Below are 14,907 nucleotides of genomic sequence, written 5' to 3' on the forward strand. Positions count from 1 at the left end.
ACCGATTGGTCAGTGGGTGCACCATTATCATGTTGACCCCTGCAGCTCCGTGATACATTCATCAGTGTAGAAATGTGGCTTCATATAGCTGATACAGACGGCACCGTTTACCTTTGAAATGTTTTCTACTTTAGTATAAATCATTGACCATACTAAATTCACTGTCACACGCATCAGATGATGTTTTTACTATTTTTATTTCTAAAAGACAATTTTGAGATCTCATATGAATTTTTCCGTCGCTCTAGGTAAATTAATAACGTTCGGATTTATTTTGAATCTATGTTTTTCCTCTTTTCTACTGAGAAACGGCTGATTAAATGTATTCTTAACTGCCCGATGGAGATTAGAAAAAAGATAATAATAATAATAGTTATTATTATTATTGTTGTTATTATCATTATTATTATTATTATTATTATTATTATATGAGATTAGTTGCTTGATATCGGGAGCAGCAACTCTTCACATCTCAAAAAAACAGCAGGGAAACACAAAGAAAGTCGCAGTTGCCGCTTCTTTAAGAAACTCACAATGGTTCTGTCAGTCATGCAACAGTAATAAAACTGACGATGTAAAAAGTTAACATGGTTTCAGTGAGATGTGATTTGGAGACATTGGATGAGCCTTAAATCAACATGTGCTTCCAACAGTCCCGCGGATGAGTAATTTACCCACATAACAATAACCACTGGTGACCACTGGTTACATAACAACGCAAACACCCCGTGATGAGGTTTCTGTCATTTCTGATGTGTCCATATAACAAGAAACATGGACATGAGACATGGACTTGAGACATGGACTTGAGACATGGTGGGAGTGCGGTGGGCTCCAGTCACCGCTCGGCCGTGCGTCACCACACCGGCTCCAATGGCTGTTCATGTCCTGTACTCGCTTATAAAAGGTGACCTCCTCCGATTTGTGGCCCAAACGTGATGGGACTAGCTGCGGAGAGGTGAAAGGGAACAGGTTTACGCTTCAACGCGCGCAGAGACACCATGGATTTCAACTTTACGCATTCACATGGCGACGGCGCGCTGGCGCAGAGAATTCCTGGCCAAGAGTCACTGCTTCCACGTTACAACAACACCTGGGAGGAGGACGAAGACCTGGAAGTAAACACGGACATTTACTCCAAGGTGATCGTCACAGTCATATACGTAGCCCTGTTCACCGTGGGCTCGCTGGGGAACTCCATCACCCTCTACATCCTGCTTACCAAAAAAACCCTGCACAACCTCCAGAGCACCGTGCACTACCACCTGGTCAGCCTGGCCGTCTCCGATCTCCTCATCCTTGTCCTCTCGATGCCCGTCGAGCTCTATAACTTCATCTGGTTCCACTACCCCTGGGTGTTCGGCGACGCCGTGTGTCGCGGGTACTACTTTCTCCGAGACAGCTGCTCCTACGCCACCGTTCTCAACATCTCCAGCCTGAGCGTCGAACGCTATTTGGCCATCTGCCACCCGTTCAAAGCCAAGAGCATCATGTCCAGCAGCCGAACTAAAAAGCTCCTCAGCGCAACGTGGGTCACCTCGTTCGCATTCGCTGCGCCGATGTTGTTCATCATGGGCCAGAAGCTGCGGAACGGGGAGAAGATCTGCACGGCCGTGGTGTCACCTGTCTCCGTGAAAATCGTTCTCCAGGTGAGCGAACTTTACACTCTGTGTGCCGGGATCCCCTTTAACTTGAATTTCACCATTATGGAGAAGTTTCCAAAAATATACTTGACAACAAATAGTGTGTTTAAGGGAGGGTGAATAATGTTCAGCAGGAATGAATCCCACAACATTTCCTGTTGGTTGGTTGGTTGGATGGATGGATGGATGGACGGATGGTTGGATGGATGGATGGATGGGTGGATGGAAGGATGGGTGGGTGGGTGGATGGATGGATGGATGGATGGATGGATGGATGGATGGTTGGATGGATGGATGGATGGATGGATGGATGGGTGGATGGGTGGGTGGATGGATGGATGGATGGATGGATGGATGGATGGATGGATGGATGGATGGGTGGGTGGGTGGGTTGGATGGATGGATGGATGGATGGATGGATGGGTGGATGGATGGATGGTTGCATGGATGGATGGATGGATGGATGGATGGGTGGGTGGGTGGATGGTTGGATGGATGGATGGGTGGGTGGATGGATGGACGGATGGGTGGATGGATGGGTGGATGGATGGATGGAAGGATGGATGGGTGGGTGGGTGGGTGGATGGATGGATGGGTGGATAGATGGATGGGTGGGTGGATGGATGGATGGATGGATGGGTGGATGGATGGTGGGTGGGTGGGTGGATGGATGGATGGATGGATGGGTGGGTTGGATGGATGGATGGATGGATGGATAGTGGGGGGGTGGGTGGACGGACGGATGGATGGATGGATGAATGGGTGGATGGATGGGTGGATGGATGGATGGATGGATGGATGGATGGATGGATGGATGGATGGATGGATGGATGGATGGATGATGGATGGAGTCACACTCTCTTTATTATGCACCACACAATCAATCCCTATTGTCATCACTTGTTCCACAGAAATATTTGGGCTATTGGGGATTTCACCAACCCTTTTTTACATTTTCAGCAGACGTGCTTGTTTTATTTGCTGTGATAGAATTCTCATGATTAAAAAAGTAACTGCTAAGAATTTGCTTAAACTACTATAAAGACAGCCATTGTTGTATTTCTGCATTGGCCAAAAACTGTAGCAAATAGTTATTTTGGTAGAAATGAGTTAGTGCTGCCAGCTCCTTACTGGTTTATTACAGGTGTAATAACAGTTGTTACTTCATAGAAGCTACAGATTCAGTGCAGCCGTGTTTCTAAAGCAGAATCGTAGAGGAAGAATGTTAATGGTGCTAATGACCAGGCTGGCTGACTTCTCAAGGTCCCCTGCCTCTAGGACACCTGACGACTGATTAAAGTTGAAAAGAAAGAAGCAAAGCCTCTGTCCCACACACACACACACGCACACACACACACACACACACACACACACACACACACACACACACACACACACACAGAGAGAGAGAGAGAGTGAGTTAAGAGTTGAACCACAAACAGGTGGTCAGTGAATGTGTCTTCCATGGTTCAGGCTGAGCTGTCTGGACTGACTCTAATGGTGAAATGTGTGATGTTGATGTTGATGATGATGATGAGGACAGTAATGGAGCCCAGCATGAGTCTAAGCTGGAAAAGAATGACTCCCTTTGGCTGTTTACATGAGCCGTAATGACATCTGCTAAATGAGATGCTGCTGTGGGCACAGCTCAGCTGAGCAAGGAGCTGAGCAGCATTCTGGACGCTCCATGGACGTATGTGGAGGATCAGGTGGATCTTTGTTCCTCCATCTTAGCTGATATTTGTTGTTGCTGCTATTTTCCTTATTTAAGGTCAGTGTGTGCACTATTTTTATTTAATGCTTTAGTCACTGTAATTATTAGGCCTGTCAAAATGAAGATGAGACGACGAATTTTTGGAATTATCATGATTTGTTCTGTAACTGCATTGAACATCTGCGCTGTTTTTTTTAAAAACTGTAATGAAGCCAGAAGAGTGTCACTTTGCAGAGGTGCAGAACAGGTTCAAACACTACAACACAAGAGTAAATATGGAGAAAAAAAAGAAAAGTCCCAAATATAAAGATGGAAAGCACAATCAATATGACAGACATGGCTCAAATACTACCATATGAGCAGGTGCCCTGCATCACCTGCCCACTAGGAGCATCTCCATGAGCCTCTCGGACCATGGATTTACATATGTATTGGCCATATGTCACAAAATTGCTGGCCACTTCAAATACCATGGAGCTTCACGCCCCTGAGACACGGGGGAATCCCACACTGGAAATGATCGAGCGCCTGAACCAGAAAGTAGGAGTCGGTCTTCACTTACATACTTGATCACCACTGGTTGCTGCAGCCTGGAGGTGAGTTGGAGGGGGAACCGCTGTTCAGATGTATGGTTTAAGAAGTGATTAGTTACAGGGTCTCAAAGTGAGGAGCACCGAAGATGTCACATGGTTGTTACACGTTCTCCACGCAGTTGGACTACACAGCATGAAACTATCAGGTGTTTGTTGTTATTACTGAGTACAGAATAATGCAGGTAAACATGGTGTCAGGAGCGGAGCCTCATGTTTACAATGAGTGGCTGTTAGTTGCTTTGAGTGCCCACCATGTTGGCATCTGAGAAGCTTGAATGGCAGCAAATATTTCTCCACCTGCACCAATGAACTTCACGACAGACTGAAGCTGGACATTTTCTGGGGGGAGGAGGTTCCATTCTCCTTTCTCAGTTACCATCACAACCTAAAGGAGGACAAGCATTGGACCCCAAAAAGATACTGGACACCTAAAGTACTTGAGAACATTATCTGTGAAAGGTACATGTTCACGGCGCTGTAAACAGAAAGAAGGGGGATCATAGACATTTTTGTGAGTATGGGCAGATACAAGATGAAATGATTCGTGACAAGGTTGTACTGGCCGTTGAAAATAGGAGCACACGGCGAAGGATATTGAGAAAGAAATGACTTACGTTAGTCGCAGTGATTGCCATCACAATCCCAGATGAGGTGCTTAAAGTTCAATGTGTACGGCCCAGACCTCTTACCAAAATTGTGTGCTGGATGGTTATGAGAAGGAAGGTCACGTCACCCCCAGTCACAGAGCCAACTAAGTCATCAACATGGCGATAGTGAGCAGGTAACACAAACTGAGTAAATGTCTCAATCCTAGGTTCCTGATCAAAGCTCTCAGGTGCTCTCTACATTATGCTCATTCTCAAGGAAGTTCTTCACAAGCTGCCAAAAGGCAGAATCTTCACCTTAGTTGATGAGAAGTCTCTCTGCAATGCAGGCTGGATACTGAAAGCTGTCTCATGACAACCTTTTGGACTCCTTGGGGGAGAAAACGGAGGCTCAAACTGCTGTTCGGTGTGTCAGTGGCACCCTAAGTCTTTGACAGAAAACACCATGAGCTGTTGGATGGGCTGAAGCCATCAGTGACCACATATTGGTGGTGGTGGTGGTGGTGGCATACACGAAGAGGCTGAGTCTGGCCATGCCACCAACCTGCTGGCACTGATGGGGTGCTGTTGGGAGGTCAAGCTGTGATTCGGGTAAAGAAGCTGCAGTTCCAGTTTGCAGAAGTCAGGTTTCATGGCCGTATTCTAAGGTGAGAGCCATAATTGCAATGCTAAACCCTGCTGATGCGACCTTAATGATCCATAATTTTTTAAATCTAAATAATCACAGCTAGCCCTATATTGTTGCTACAACAGGAAGATTAAATGACACAAGGTGGATATAACATTGTTTTTTAATTCATACCACCTGAATACTGAACACTCAATGTGTGCCTCCTGTTACTCTTAGGGAACAACAAAATATTCTCACACAGTTTTTGCAGATTTGACATATGTAAAGCAGCTCACACTAAAAACAAATACAGCAACAACTTGTCGCACACCTTTAAATCGTGTCTAATGAGTGGTTTTAGTCACTTTTAAAGTAACTTTTTAGGATACTTACAATGTAAATGTTAATGTAAATATTGGATGTTAAATATAAACATTAAATGTTACATTAAATGTTTTATCTAAATCTAAATGTTAATTCTAAATCAAAATTTTAAATCTTAATCCAAATTCTGAAATCTAAATTTAGATTTTAAATGTTTACTCTAAATGTTCAATCTAAATGTTCAATCTAAATGTCTCCAATGATACTAAATATATAGCTAATGTGCAAATATACACTGCTGGTAACAGGAAGTACCAAAATAAAATCCCTGGGGCTTGCACTGTGTTTGCAGAATCAAGTGAGGAATTGAATACAATATTGATGGAAATTAAAGTTTTTACATTTACTTATTTATTATCTGAAACATTTCTGTTTCATGTGACATCTAGCCTATGTGACCTATGACATAAAAAGGTAACATAAAATGCTAATAAATGACGATGCTATTGTGCTTGCTCCATTAGGTGAATGCATTTCTGTCCTTTGTCCTACCCATGGTGGCCATATCTGCCTTAAACGGGGTCATAGCCCATCAGCTGTTGCGAATGTTCCGCGAGGCAGAACAAGACAACCGCATCTGCATCGTTGGCGGGAATCGAACCATTCTTAATGTCACCACGGAGCCCAACCGTGCTCAGTCTCTTCGGCATGGAGTGCTTGTTCTCCGTAAGTAGAAATTAGTCACATTTATTTGTGCATGTATGTATGGTAGAGAAGCAGAGTTTGTATTTCATTCATTAAGATCTTTAAAAGTTGGACTCTGGTCAGGAATGTGATTAATGCAGAGTGTCTACATCACAACACAGTTTTTGACAGTATATATAAGCCCAGAAACTAAAATCAGACAACAGTGAGGCACAGTGTCCAAACACATGTACTGGGAGACTGTTGATGTGGGGAGTTCAGGAAAAGCAACTAAGGTTAACTTACACTAAGTATTTAGATGACAGACATCATATATGGACAGAATAACTGACTTTCTGATAACATAAACACAACAAACTGACACAAGTACGGGACAGAATCGGCTGAGACACAAGGCGAAGGTGAGACTGAACAGGTGTCTCACATTAGACAGAGGAAGGTATCATTAAGGAAACACCAACACACAAGTAGTACGAAGAGAACAAGGCGATCACACCATTTTGTATTATAAACATTATGTTACATTTACTGTTCTGTAATCGTTGAAAAGGCATTTTTAAACTCAACACCGACATGTGTTGCCATGAAGAATCTATTTCAGGAATTGGCCGCTGGTGGCACCTTCAAAACTTGCCTTTCAACTTGCTACTTCAACAGGCTGGTTGTCAATAGAGCCAGTGTACGTGTGGGTTCTTATTCATCTGGGTCATTTCATTTCTTTTCCTTCACCTTTCGTGGTCACGGAGATGGTGCTGGAGACTTTCCCACCTGCATAAGGACGAAGGCACGGCCCACCCCTGGAAAAGTCGCCAGCTGTTAGCATTTCGCCCCATGTTAGCATCTTGTCGGTTGTGTCCTGGGATCTCTCCCTGCTGCCAGAGCACCTTCCGTGTTTTGTCTGCATCTGGGCTTGAACCAGGAACCTTCCCCCTTCCCAGCCCAGGCCCCTTTAGACTGTTAAACACAGCTGCAATGCCCATCATAGGGGAACAGGTCTCCTATTTTAGCAAACATCTGATTCTTGGAGTGTAAATGTGTCAATAAAAAAACAATAAACGAGCCTGGAACCACTGTTTTACACAATATCATCACTCTTTATTACTCAGTGATTCAATGTATTTCAGTTTTTTTGGTTTTGTTTTTTATGCCAAATCATAGAAGATTCTATCCAAGAGAGTTAAGGTGCAAATTTCTTCATGGCTGATGTCATCTCTCTGTCCAGGAGCGGTGGTCATAGCCTTCGTGGTCTGCTGGCTACCCTATCACGCTCGCCGCCTCATGTTTTGTTACATCTCTGACTGGTCCGAGTGAGTAATTGTTTTATTAATCTTCTCGCGAGGGTCACTCCAGTAGATCCTGCTGATTATAGACTGAATGACACTGACACTTACTTTCACACTTTTGAGTAAGAGAAGAGTTACATCTTCATGGTGAAATTGTGTTACTGATATTCTCATTTTGTCTAACATTATTTTTGTCGTCTGTGTAGATTCTCAATCATCCAGGTCATTGTATCCAAGGTAGTTTTCTCTGTCAACTGGACTGGGTTTCTTTTCTTGAAGACGTTTCGCCTTCTATCCAGAAGGCTTCTTCAGTTCTGAAATTGCTGGGGAGAGAGCTTGAAAATGAAGCCCTTGTGGACCATTAGCATGCTAATGAAATACCCACCACATCCCAAGGCAGGAAGAAGGAACAGGACCACATTAAGACAGCTCTCAAAACATGCGGCTACCCAGACTGGGCCTTCACCAAAACCTCAAGAAAACGAGACCCCAGCAAAGGAGAGGAGGAGAGAAACAAACGCCGCAGCGTTTCCATCCCCTACCTGTCCGGAGTCTCTGAGAAGTTTAGGAGGATCCTCCAGAAACATGACATACCGGTTCAGTTCAAACCCAGCAACACTCTCAGACAGAGGTTAGTACACCCAAAGGACAAGACACCAAGACATAAACAAAGTAATGTTGTTTATGCTGTACAGTGCCTGGAGGAATGCAACGAACTGTACATTGGGGAAACCAAACAACCTCTCCACAGAAGAATGGCACAACACAGACGTGCCACCTCTTCAGGTCAGGACTTAGCAGTCCACTTACACCTAAAGGAGAGTGGGCACTCCTTTGAGGACAGCCAAGTACGGGTACTGGCCAGAGAAGACCGCTGGTTTGAGAGGGGTGTCAAGGAAGCCATCCATGTCAAATTGGAAAAACCATCCTTAAACAGAGGTGGTGGACTGAGGAACTTCCTGTCACCCACATACAATGCAGTCCTCCACTCCTTCTAACAGCAAAATAAACGTTCACACCATTCCAGGAGACCCAGTGACTCCCCACCATGTGAGCCAGCAGACAAAGGGGAGACACCTCAACTGAAACTAGGTGAGCGACCCGACCGACGACCCTGCTAACGACTCTCAGGTGACCACCCAGATCATTAGCATGCTAATGGTCCACAGGGGCTATATATTTTCAAGCTCTCTCCCCAGCGATTTCAGAACTGAAGAAGCCTTCTGGATAGAAGGCGAAATGTCTTCAAGAGAAGAAACCCAGTCCAGTTGACAGAGAAAACTACCTTGGATTATTTTTGTCATAATTCTGCAACTATACTGCCACATGTTATACATATAAATGTATACATATAATTGAAATGCTGTTTCTACTTTTCAAGAAACATGGTTGTGGGAGAAAAATTAGAGAATGAAAAAGGCTGCTAAAACATCATTGCTCAGCTGGTGTAGTGTGCGATCCCTGCGAAAAACCTGTAACCTGTTTACGTCGGACAATACACCAATTTTCTTTTCAAATCAACTGAGTTATTTGAAGCTGCACAGCTATTATACCTACTGAGTTCCGTGCAAATGGGGAAAAACACAAACCCATTTTCTCTGGGGACTCTTATCTCAGCGAGATCAGGTACCACTGCACAACAGACTCCACACAGCAGATCACTTTCAGAAGTCCCAGTAATTAGAACCCCAAACCTCTTTGATGTGAGCTAACAGTACTAACCAGAGTTGTGGCTTGATAGAATTCCTAGTTGCATGACGTGCAGGCTGTGTTTGTGGTTCCGTTCTGTTCCGGAACCTATATATATATATAAACTTTATTATGAAGGCAACACATGCTGTAATTGTCTATGTTAGCTGTATTAGCCTACTTTTAAAATGAAAAGTAGGCTACAAATACATAATGAGAATTCAAGATTAAATGTTTATTTTCCCTGCAGCATCTTGGAGAGAATGACGCACCACATGGCCACTCTGCTGTACGTTGGTGCTTTAAGTTTAACTTCCATTATAATGAGATGTTGAAATTAAATATTTATTCTACACACATTTTTACAGCATTAGAAAACTTTAAGAATCTTTGTCATGTTTTTCCATCCTACAGAAATTATATTAAAACAAAAAAATATATTCACATATCTTTTTTTATATTTCATATTTTTGAAAAAGTTCCAAGGAGCCACTAGGGCGGTGGTAAAGCTTCCTGTTAAAATGGCTATTTAAAGATAAAGTGAGACAACTTTATTGTTGTGCTGTATATAGGATTAAATCTGTGATGTCCTTATAAGGGCATGTCAAACAGCAGGACAGCAAGTTTATAAAGTGCCGATAAATACAACATAAATGCAATAGAACTTTAACTGTCTAAAATATAAAACTGAACAACCACCAGATAAAACAGAGCTGTAATGCGGTGTATTTTTAGTTTTAATGAAGGATGAACAGGATGAAATCTTTTTTGGAACACAATTCCAAGGAGAAGGGGGAAAAAATCTGGTTTCCCTGTTTCTGCCAGCTAACTGAGCTGTGTCTGGCACTTAAATGTTGCAAATCTAGCAAAGTGTTTTTGCTTTCAACATGAGTTAGTATTATATTTGAGCGTATTGTGTTTAGTTTTATATATTTGTACATGCTTCAAAAGAAAAATAAAGGATTATAGCACATCGAACACCTGAACAAATGCAGCAGAAGTTGTCACGGTGGTGTGAGGACGTGCACACAATAAACATGCACACTTCCTGCTTAACAGAGAAGTGTTTGACCTTTTTCCAAAAATGGCCGTTTGCCATAAACAGGGGTGTTTTTTTGTTTTTTTTTTGTTTTGTTAAATATAGATCAATCCATGCATCAGGAAGAACGCTCACATAGAGCTTTTTGAAATGTAAGCTTCAGCCAGGAGTAGATCCAGTGCTGTCCAGCCCTGTGGGTTGAGGTTTCCCATTGGAGCTCTGCCACTATGTTATGTTTTGTAAAGTTTTTCCACTTCCGATATTGCTCAGAATTCAGCCTCGTGCCCCAGGATCAGCCATGGCACCTTATAAGGAAGCTTTATCCATGAAGAGTTCAGCTTTGTTTTGAATCCCTGAGTCATCCATCGTGCTGGCTCCTCCTGGGTGTACATATTGTGCGTACCATCAAAGTGTTTAATGAGCTTGTCGTGTTTCTTAACAGTGGCTACATCAAATCAGCTGCCTTCTTTCAGCACCAAAATATCTGGCTGATTCGCCACCCCTGTTCTATCGGTCTCAAACTGGGAGTCCAAAAGCAGCTCGGTTCATTCACTCCCCATCACTTTTGAGCATGTTCTGGTTGTTCTTGGAACATCCAGTTGAGATATTATATATATAGATGTAGTATAGGTCAAAACGATCTGACAGACCCATATCTGCTACTGATAACTGTCTGTAGCTATACTAGCACTAGCTTCTTCACATCTGGTGGAATAGACACAGCACAGATGTGAAAAGCAAAGAACTGCCTTAGAAGAAAATCCTCCTCACATCTTCTTAAGGGGCTCAACTGTCTGGTCGGCTCAGGAGCCAGTGCCGTCCATGAGTGGTCTAGTCTAGCCACGTTTTGGACATTAGAACGAAAAAAGGAAGTGGAAGCTTGAACAGGTCAGCATCTCCCGCTATTGCGCCTGACAAGAAGAGACCTAGAAGATGGTCCAGCGATGTCACAAGGCAACACACCTGGCTGGTGGACAGTAGAAGAAGAAGCCAGTTATCCGAGCTGACGCCATTTCAGTGCTAGTTTGACCAACAAGCAAAAACTGATGATATCCTGAAGGGGTCAAGGGCAAAAGGTCCTACTCCATCCCATTTTTACCCTTATGACCTATTCTTGTTTATGTCTAATGGATGTGAAAGCAGACAGAGACACGTTTGTAATTTAGTGCACGCCTCAGTGGCCACGGTCTGATTCTGAAGAAAAACAGATCAATAGAGCAGGTTCTGCTGGTACGATGTCTCTAAATTATTCATTGCCATTTAAAGACCTCTGCCCCTTTGCCTTGCCATTAACTTAATCACTCCTTAATTTTCTTTCTCACATTTCTCCTCTAACAACGTTAGTCCGTTACATGGATCCTATTTTGCCCTCCTCACACAAGGTGATGATAGACCATTAAATCTAAAAAGATTTAATGGAAGCTTAAAGGTTGGTCCATTAAGGTTCTCATTTGTCCAGGTCAGAGGAATTCATTAAGGTCAGCGGAGAGTCAGCTGGACCCTACAAAGACACACAAATATGTTCCGCCTGATATTTATTAGGATTTTTCTCTTCTTAAGCAGGGCTGAGCCAGGTAATCTAGGAGCCTGGTCTTCAGGGGCCCATATATGCATTTTTATTAACAAAGAGAGGGAAGCTTTCTTTGTTCTGATTCATCCTATGAATCATCAGTATTAAATAGAAAAGCCCCTATTTCATGATTGCTTTGGATTTGCCCTGTCACTCAGTAGGAGTTTGAAATTATTGTTGTTTTATTGCGGTTTCTCCTCTTTATTGTTGGTGGATTATATGTTTCTCAGGTTTGTTTCTGTGTAGCAAAGTAGCAACATCTCAAACAGTTTAGTGAACTTGACCACTGTTTTACTATGTGTCACCGTATGAAGAGCCTTGGACTCTTATAGGAGGGGAAACTGCCCAGGTTTCCCTTTGTGACCTTTTAAGATGTCTCCTATTTTGATGATACCTGTAACCATCTGCTGGTATCACCGACCCCATAGCTGTGCTGACCTCTGACCCCACTGATCCGCTCAGCTTAAGCTCTGATTTGATTTAGTGTAATTAATATACTTGCATACTACTCATATGAGCCTGGCCAAGTTCAACTTTATTGCCCAAAATCCCAAACACTGTTCGCCTCGAAAGGCTTTAGCAGCTGCACCGTTGTGACCACCTCTGTCCTTAGCCCCTCAAACTGGGTCAGAAAATCTTAAAACTCTTTTAGGGAAAAAGAAGAAACCTGAATGAGAGCCATGGATGAGGTTTGTGTGTCTCTGGGATGGACAAACATGCAGTGGATGCCTCCTGTTTAGAAAACATCAACATTATCATCAATACAGTAAAGTATGCAGCATATGAAGATAAGATGTCCTCATACAGAAATCTGGCCTACCCATCCTTCGGGTCTTGATGGACCACATCCAGCATCGGCAAAACTGGAAAAAGAAAACCCAGACAGGTTCTGGGAGTAACATCTACATTTATGTGACATGGATATACATATAATGTTCTAAGGGTAGTGGACCTGCTCAAGGTTTCCCTCTCTTAAAGGGGAGTTTTCCCTCACCACTGTTGCTTGTTGGGGACCAGGGATTCTGGACAGAACCCTGAGATAATTTTGATTGTAACAGCTGCATGAAAATGATGAATGAATGAATGAATAAATGGACGGATGGACGAATGAATGAATGACACTGAGGTTTCTGACCAGGATGCTAAGGGAACTTGCCTGCCTGACTTTTACACCATGTCATGTCCTGGACTGTCTGGGTGTCTTTGTGTTGTTACCCGTGTCGTTACCCGTGTTGTTACTCGTTTTGTTACTCGTTTTGTTACTCCTGTTGTTACTCATGTTGTTAATCCTGTTACTCGTGTTGTTACTCCTGTTGTTACTTTTGTTGTTACTCATGTTGTTACTCCTGTTGTTTCTCATTTTGTTACTTGTGTTGTTACTCCTATTGTTACTCGTGTTGTTCCTCCTGTTGTTTCTCGTATTGTTACTCCTGTTGCTCATGTTGTTACTCCTGTTGTTACTCATTTTGTTACTTGTGTTGTTACTCCTGTTGTTACTCATGTTGTTACTCCTGTTGTTCCTCCTGTTGTTACTCCTGTTACTACTCCTGTTGTTTCTCGTATTGTTACTCCTGTTGCTCATGTTATTACTCCTGTTGTTACTCATTTTGTTACTTGTGTTGTTACTCATTTTGTTACTTGTGTTGTTACTCCTGTTGTTACTCATGTTGTTACTCATTTTGTTACTTGTGTTGTTACTCCTGTTGTTACTCATGTTGTTACTCCTGTTGTTACTCATGTTGTTACTCCTGTTGTTACTCATGTTGTTACTCCTGTTGTTACTCATTTTGTTACTTGTGTTGTTACTCCTGTTGTTATTCCTGTTGTTACTCCTGTTTTTACTCATGTTGTTACTCCTGTTGTTACTCATTTTGTTACTCATTTTGTTACTTGTGTTGTTACTCCTGTTGTTACTCATGTTGTTACTCATTTTGTTACTTGTGTTGTTACTCCTGTTGTTACTCCTGTTGTTACTCCTGTTGTTACTCATTTTGTTACTTGTGTTGTTACTCCTGTTGTTATTCCTGTTGTTACTCCTGTTTTTACTCATGTTGTTACTCCTGTTGTTACTCATTTTGTTACTCATTTTGTTACTTGTGTTGTTATTCCTGTTGTTACTCCTGTTTTTACTCATGTTGTTACTCATTTTGTTACTTGTGTTGTTACTCCTGTTGTTATTCCTGTTGTTACTCCTGTTTTTACTCATGTTGTTACTCATTTTGTTACTTGTGTTGTTACTCCTGTTGTTACTCATGTTGTTACTCATGTTGTTACTCCTGTTGTTACTTGTGTTGTTCCTCCTGTTACTACTCCTGTTGTTTCTCGTATTGTTACTCCTGTTGCTCGTGTTGTTACTCCTGTTACTCGTGTTGTTACTCCTGTTGTTTCTCGTATTGTTACTCCTGTTGCTCGTGTTGTTACTCCTGTTACTCCTGTTGTTACTCCTGTTGTTACTCGTGTTGCTCGTGTTGTTACTCCTGTTGTTACTCGTGTTGTTACTCCTGTTAAGCTATGGAATTTTTAATATTTTAATAGACTCTCCTTTGTTGTCTTGTTGCCATAGAGACCTGTATGATTTCTACCACTATTTCTACATGCTGACCAACGTGCTGTTTTACGTGAGCTCAGCCATCAATCCCGTCCTTTACAACCTGCTGTCTGCCACCTACCGCCAGGTCTTCTTGTCTACACTGTGTTACCTCTGCATGCCGCGGCACCGCTCACACAAGAGGCAGCGGGGCGCTCTGACGGGCCGCTCCATCAGCATCAGCAGCAACCAGACCCTCTGTACCAACATCATTAAGGAGACAGCATACTGAGCAGACTGCATGTGCAGAACTGTGGTAGTTATTTAGCCATAGCCTCCAAACAAATCACTGTGCTCTGTTTTCATACCATCTTTTTTCTTCTGAACACATCTGTGTCTTTTCTCATACACGACACTCTTTTGGATCAGGGAGGCCATCCAGCTGTCTCCCCCCTCACCCTGGTGGGAAGACAGCACTAAAATCTGTTTAAAACTTAATGACCAGACCATTACACTACACTTCGGAAGAAGGCGGCTGGACGCCACCGAAACGGTCAGGTGTGACAAAAGACAGGTCTGTTCACAAGAAACTTTCAGACATGTTA

The 14,907-nt window shown here is 42.8% G+C and overlaps 1 protein-coding gene across 1 annotated transcript; it reads left to right on the forward strand.

Moving 5' to 3' along the window:
• The first annotated feature begins 490 nt into the window (after nt 1-490).
• On the forward strand, nt 491-14,881 carry ntsr1 (neurotensin receptor 1 (high affinity)). The gene is made up of 4 exons (XM_003962898.2): nt 491-1,649; nt 6,014-6,215; nt 7,417-7,501; nt 14,339-14,881. Exons 1-4 carry the CDS (start codon nt 1,002-1,004, stop codon nt 14,592-14,594), a joined length of 1,191 nt encoding a protein of 396 aa, XP_003962947.1. The 5' UTR covers nt 491-1,001; the 3' UTR covers nt 14,595-14,881.
• Nucleotides 14,882-14,907: the final 26 nt, after the last annotated feature.

This window comes from Takifugu rubripes, chromosome 3 (genome assembly GCF_901000725.2).
Source record: "Takifugu rubripes chromosome 3, fTakRub1.2, whole genome shotgun sequence".
Lineage (NCBI taxonomy): Eukaryota > Metazoa > Chordata > Actinopteri > Tetraodontiformes > Tetraodontidae > Takifugu > Takifugu rubripes.

Bases quoted from the DNA above. Each gene is read 5' to 3' on its own strand.
- ntsr1 (XM_003962898.2), top strand. From the start codon at position 1,002: ATGGATTTCAACTTTACGCATTCACATGGCGACGGCGCGCTGGCGCAG. The intron at 6,216-7,416 runs GTAAGTAGAAAT...CTCTCTGTCCAG, and splicing joins GCATGGAGTGCTTGTTCTCC to GAGCGGTGGTCATAGCCTTC. The intron at 7,502-14,338 runs GTGAGTAATTGT...TTGTTGCCATAG, and splicing joins TACATCTCTGACTGGTCCGA to AGACCTGTATGATTTCTACC.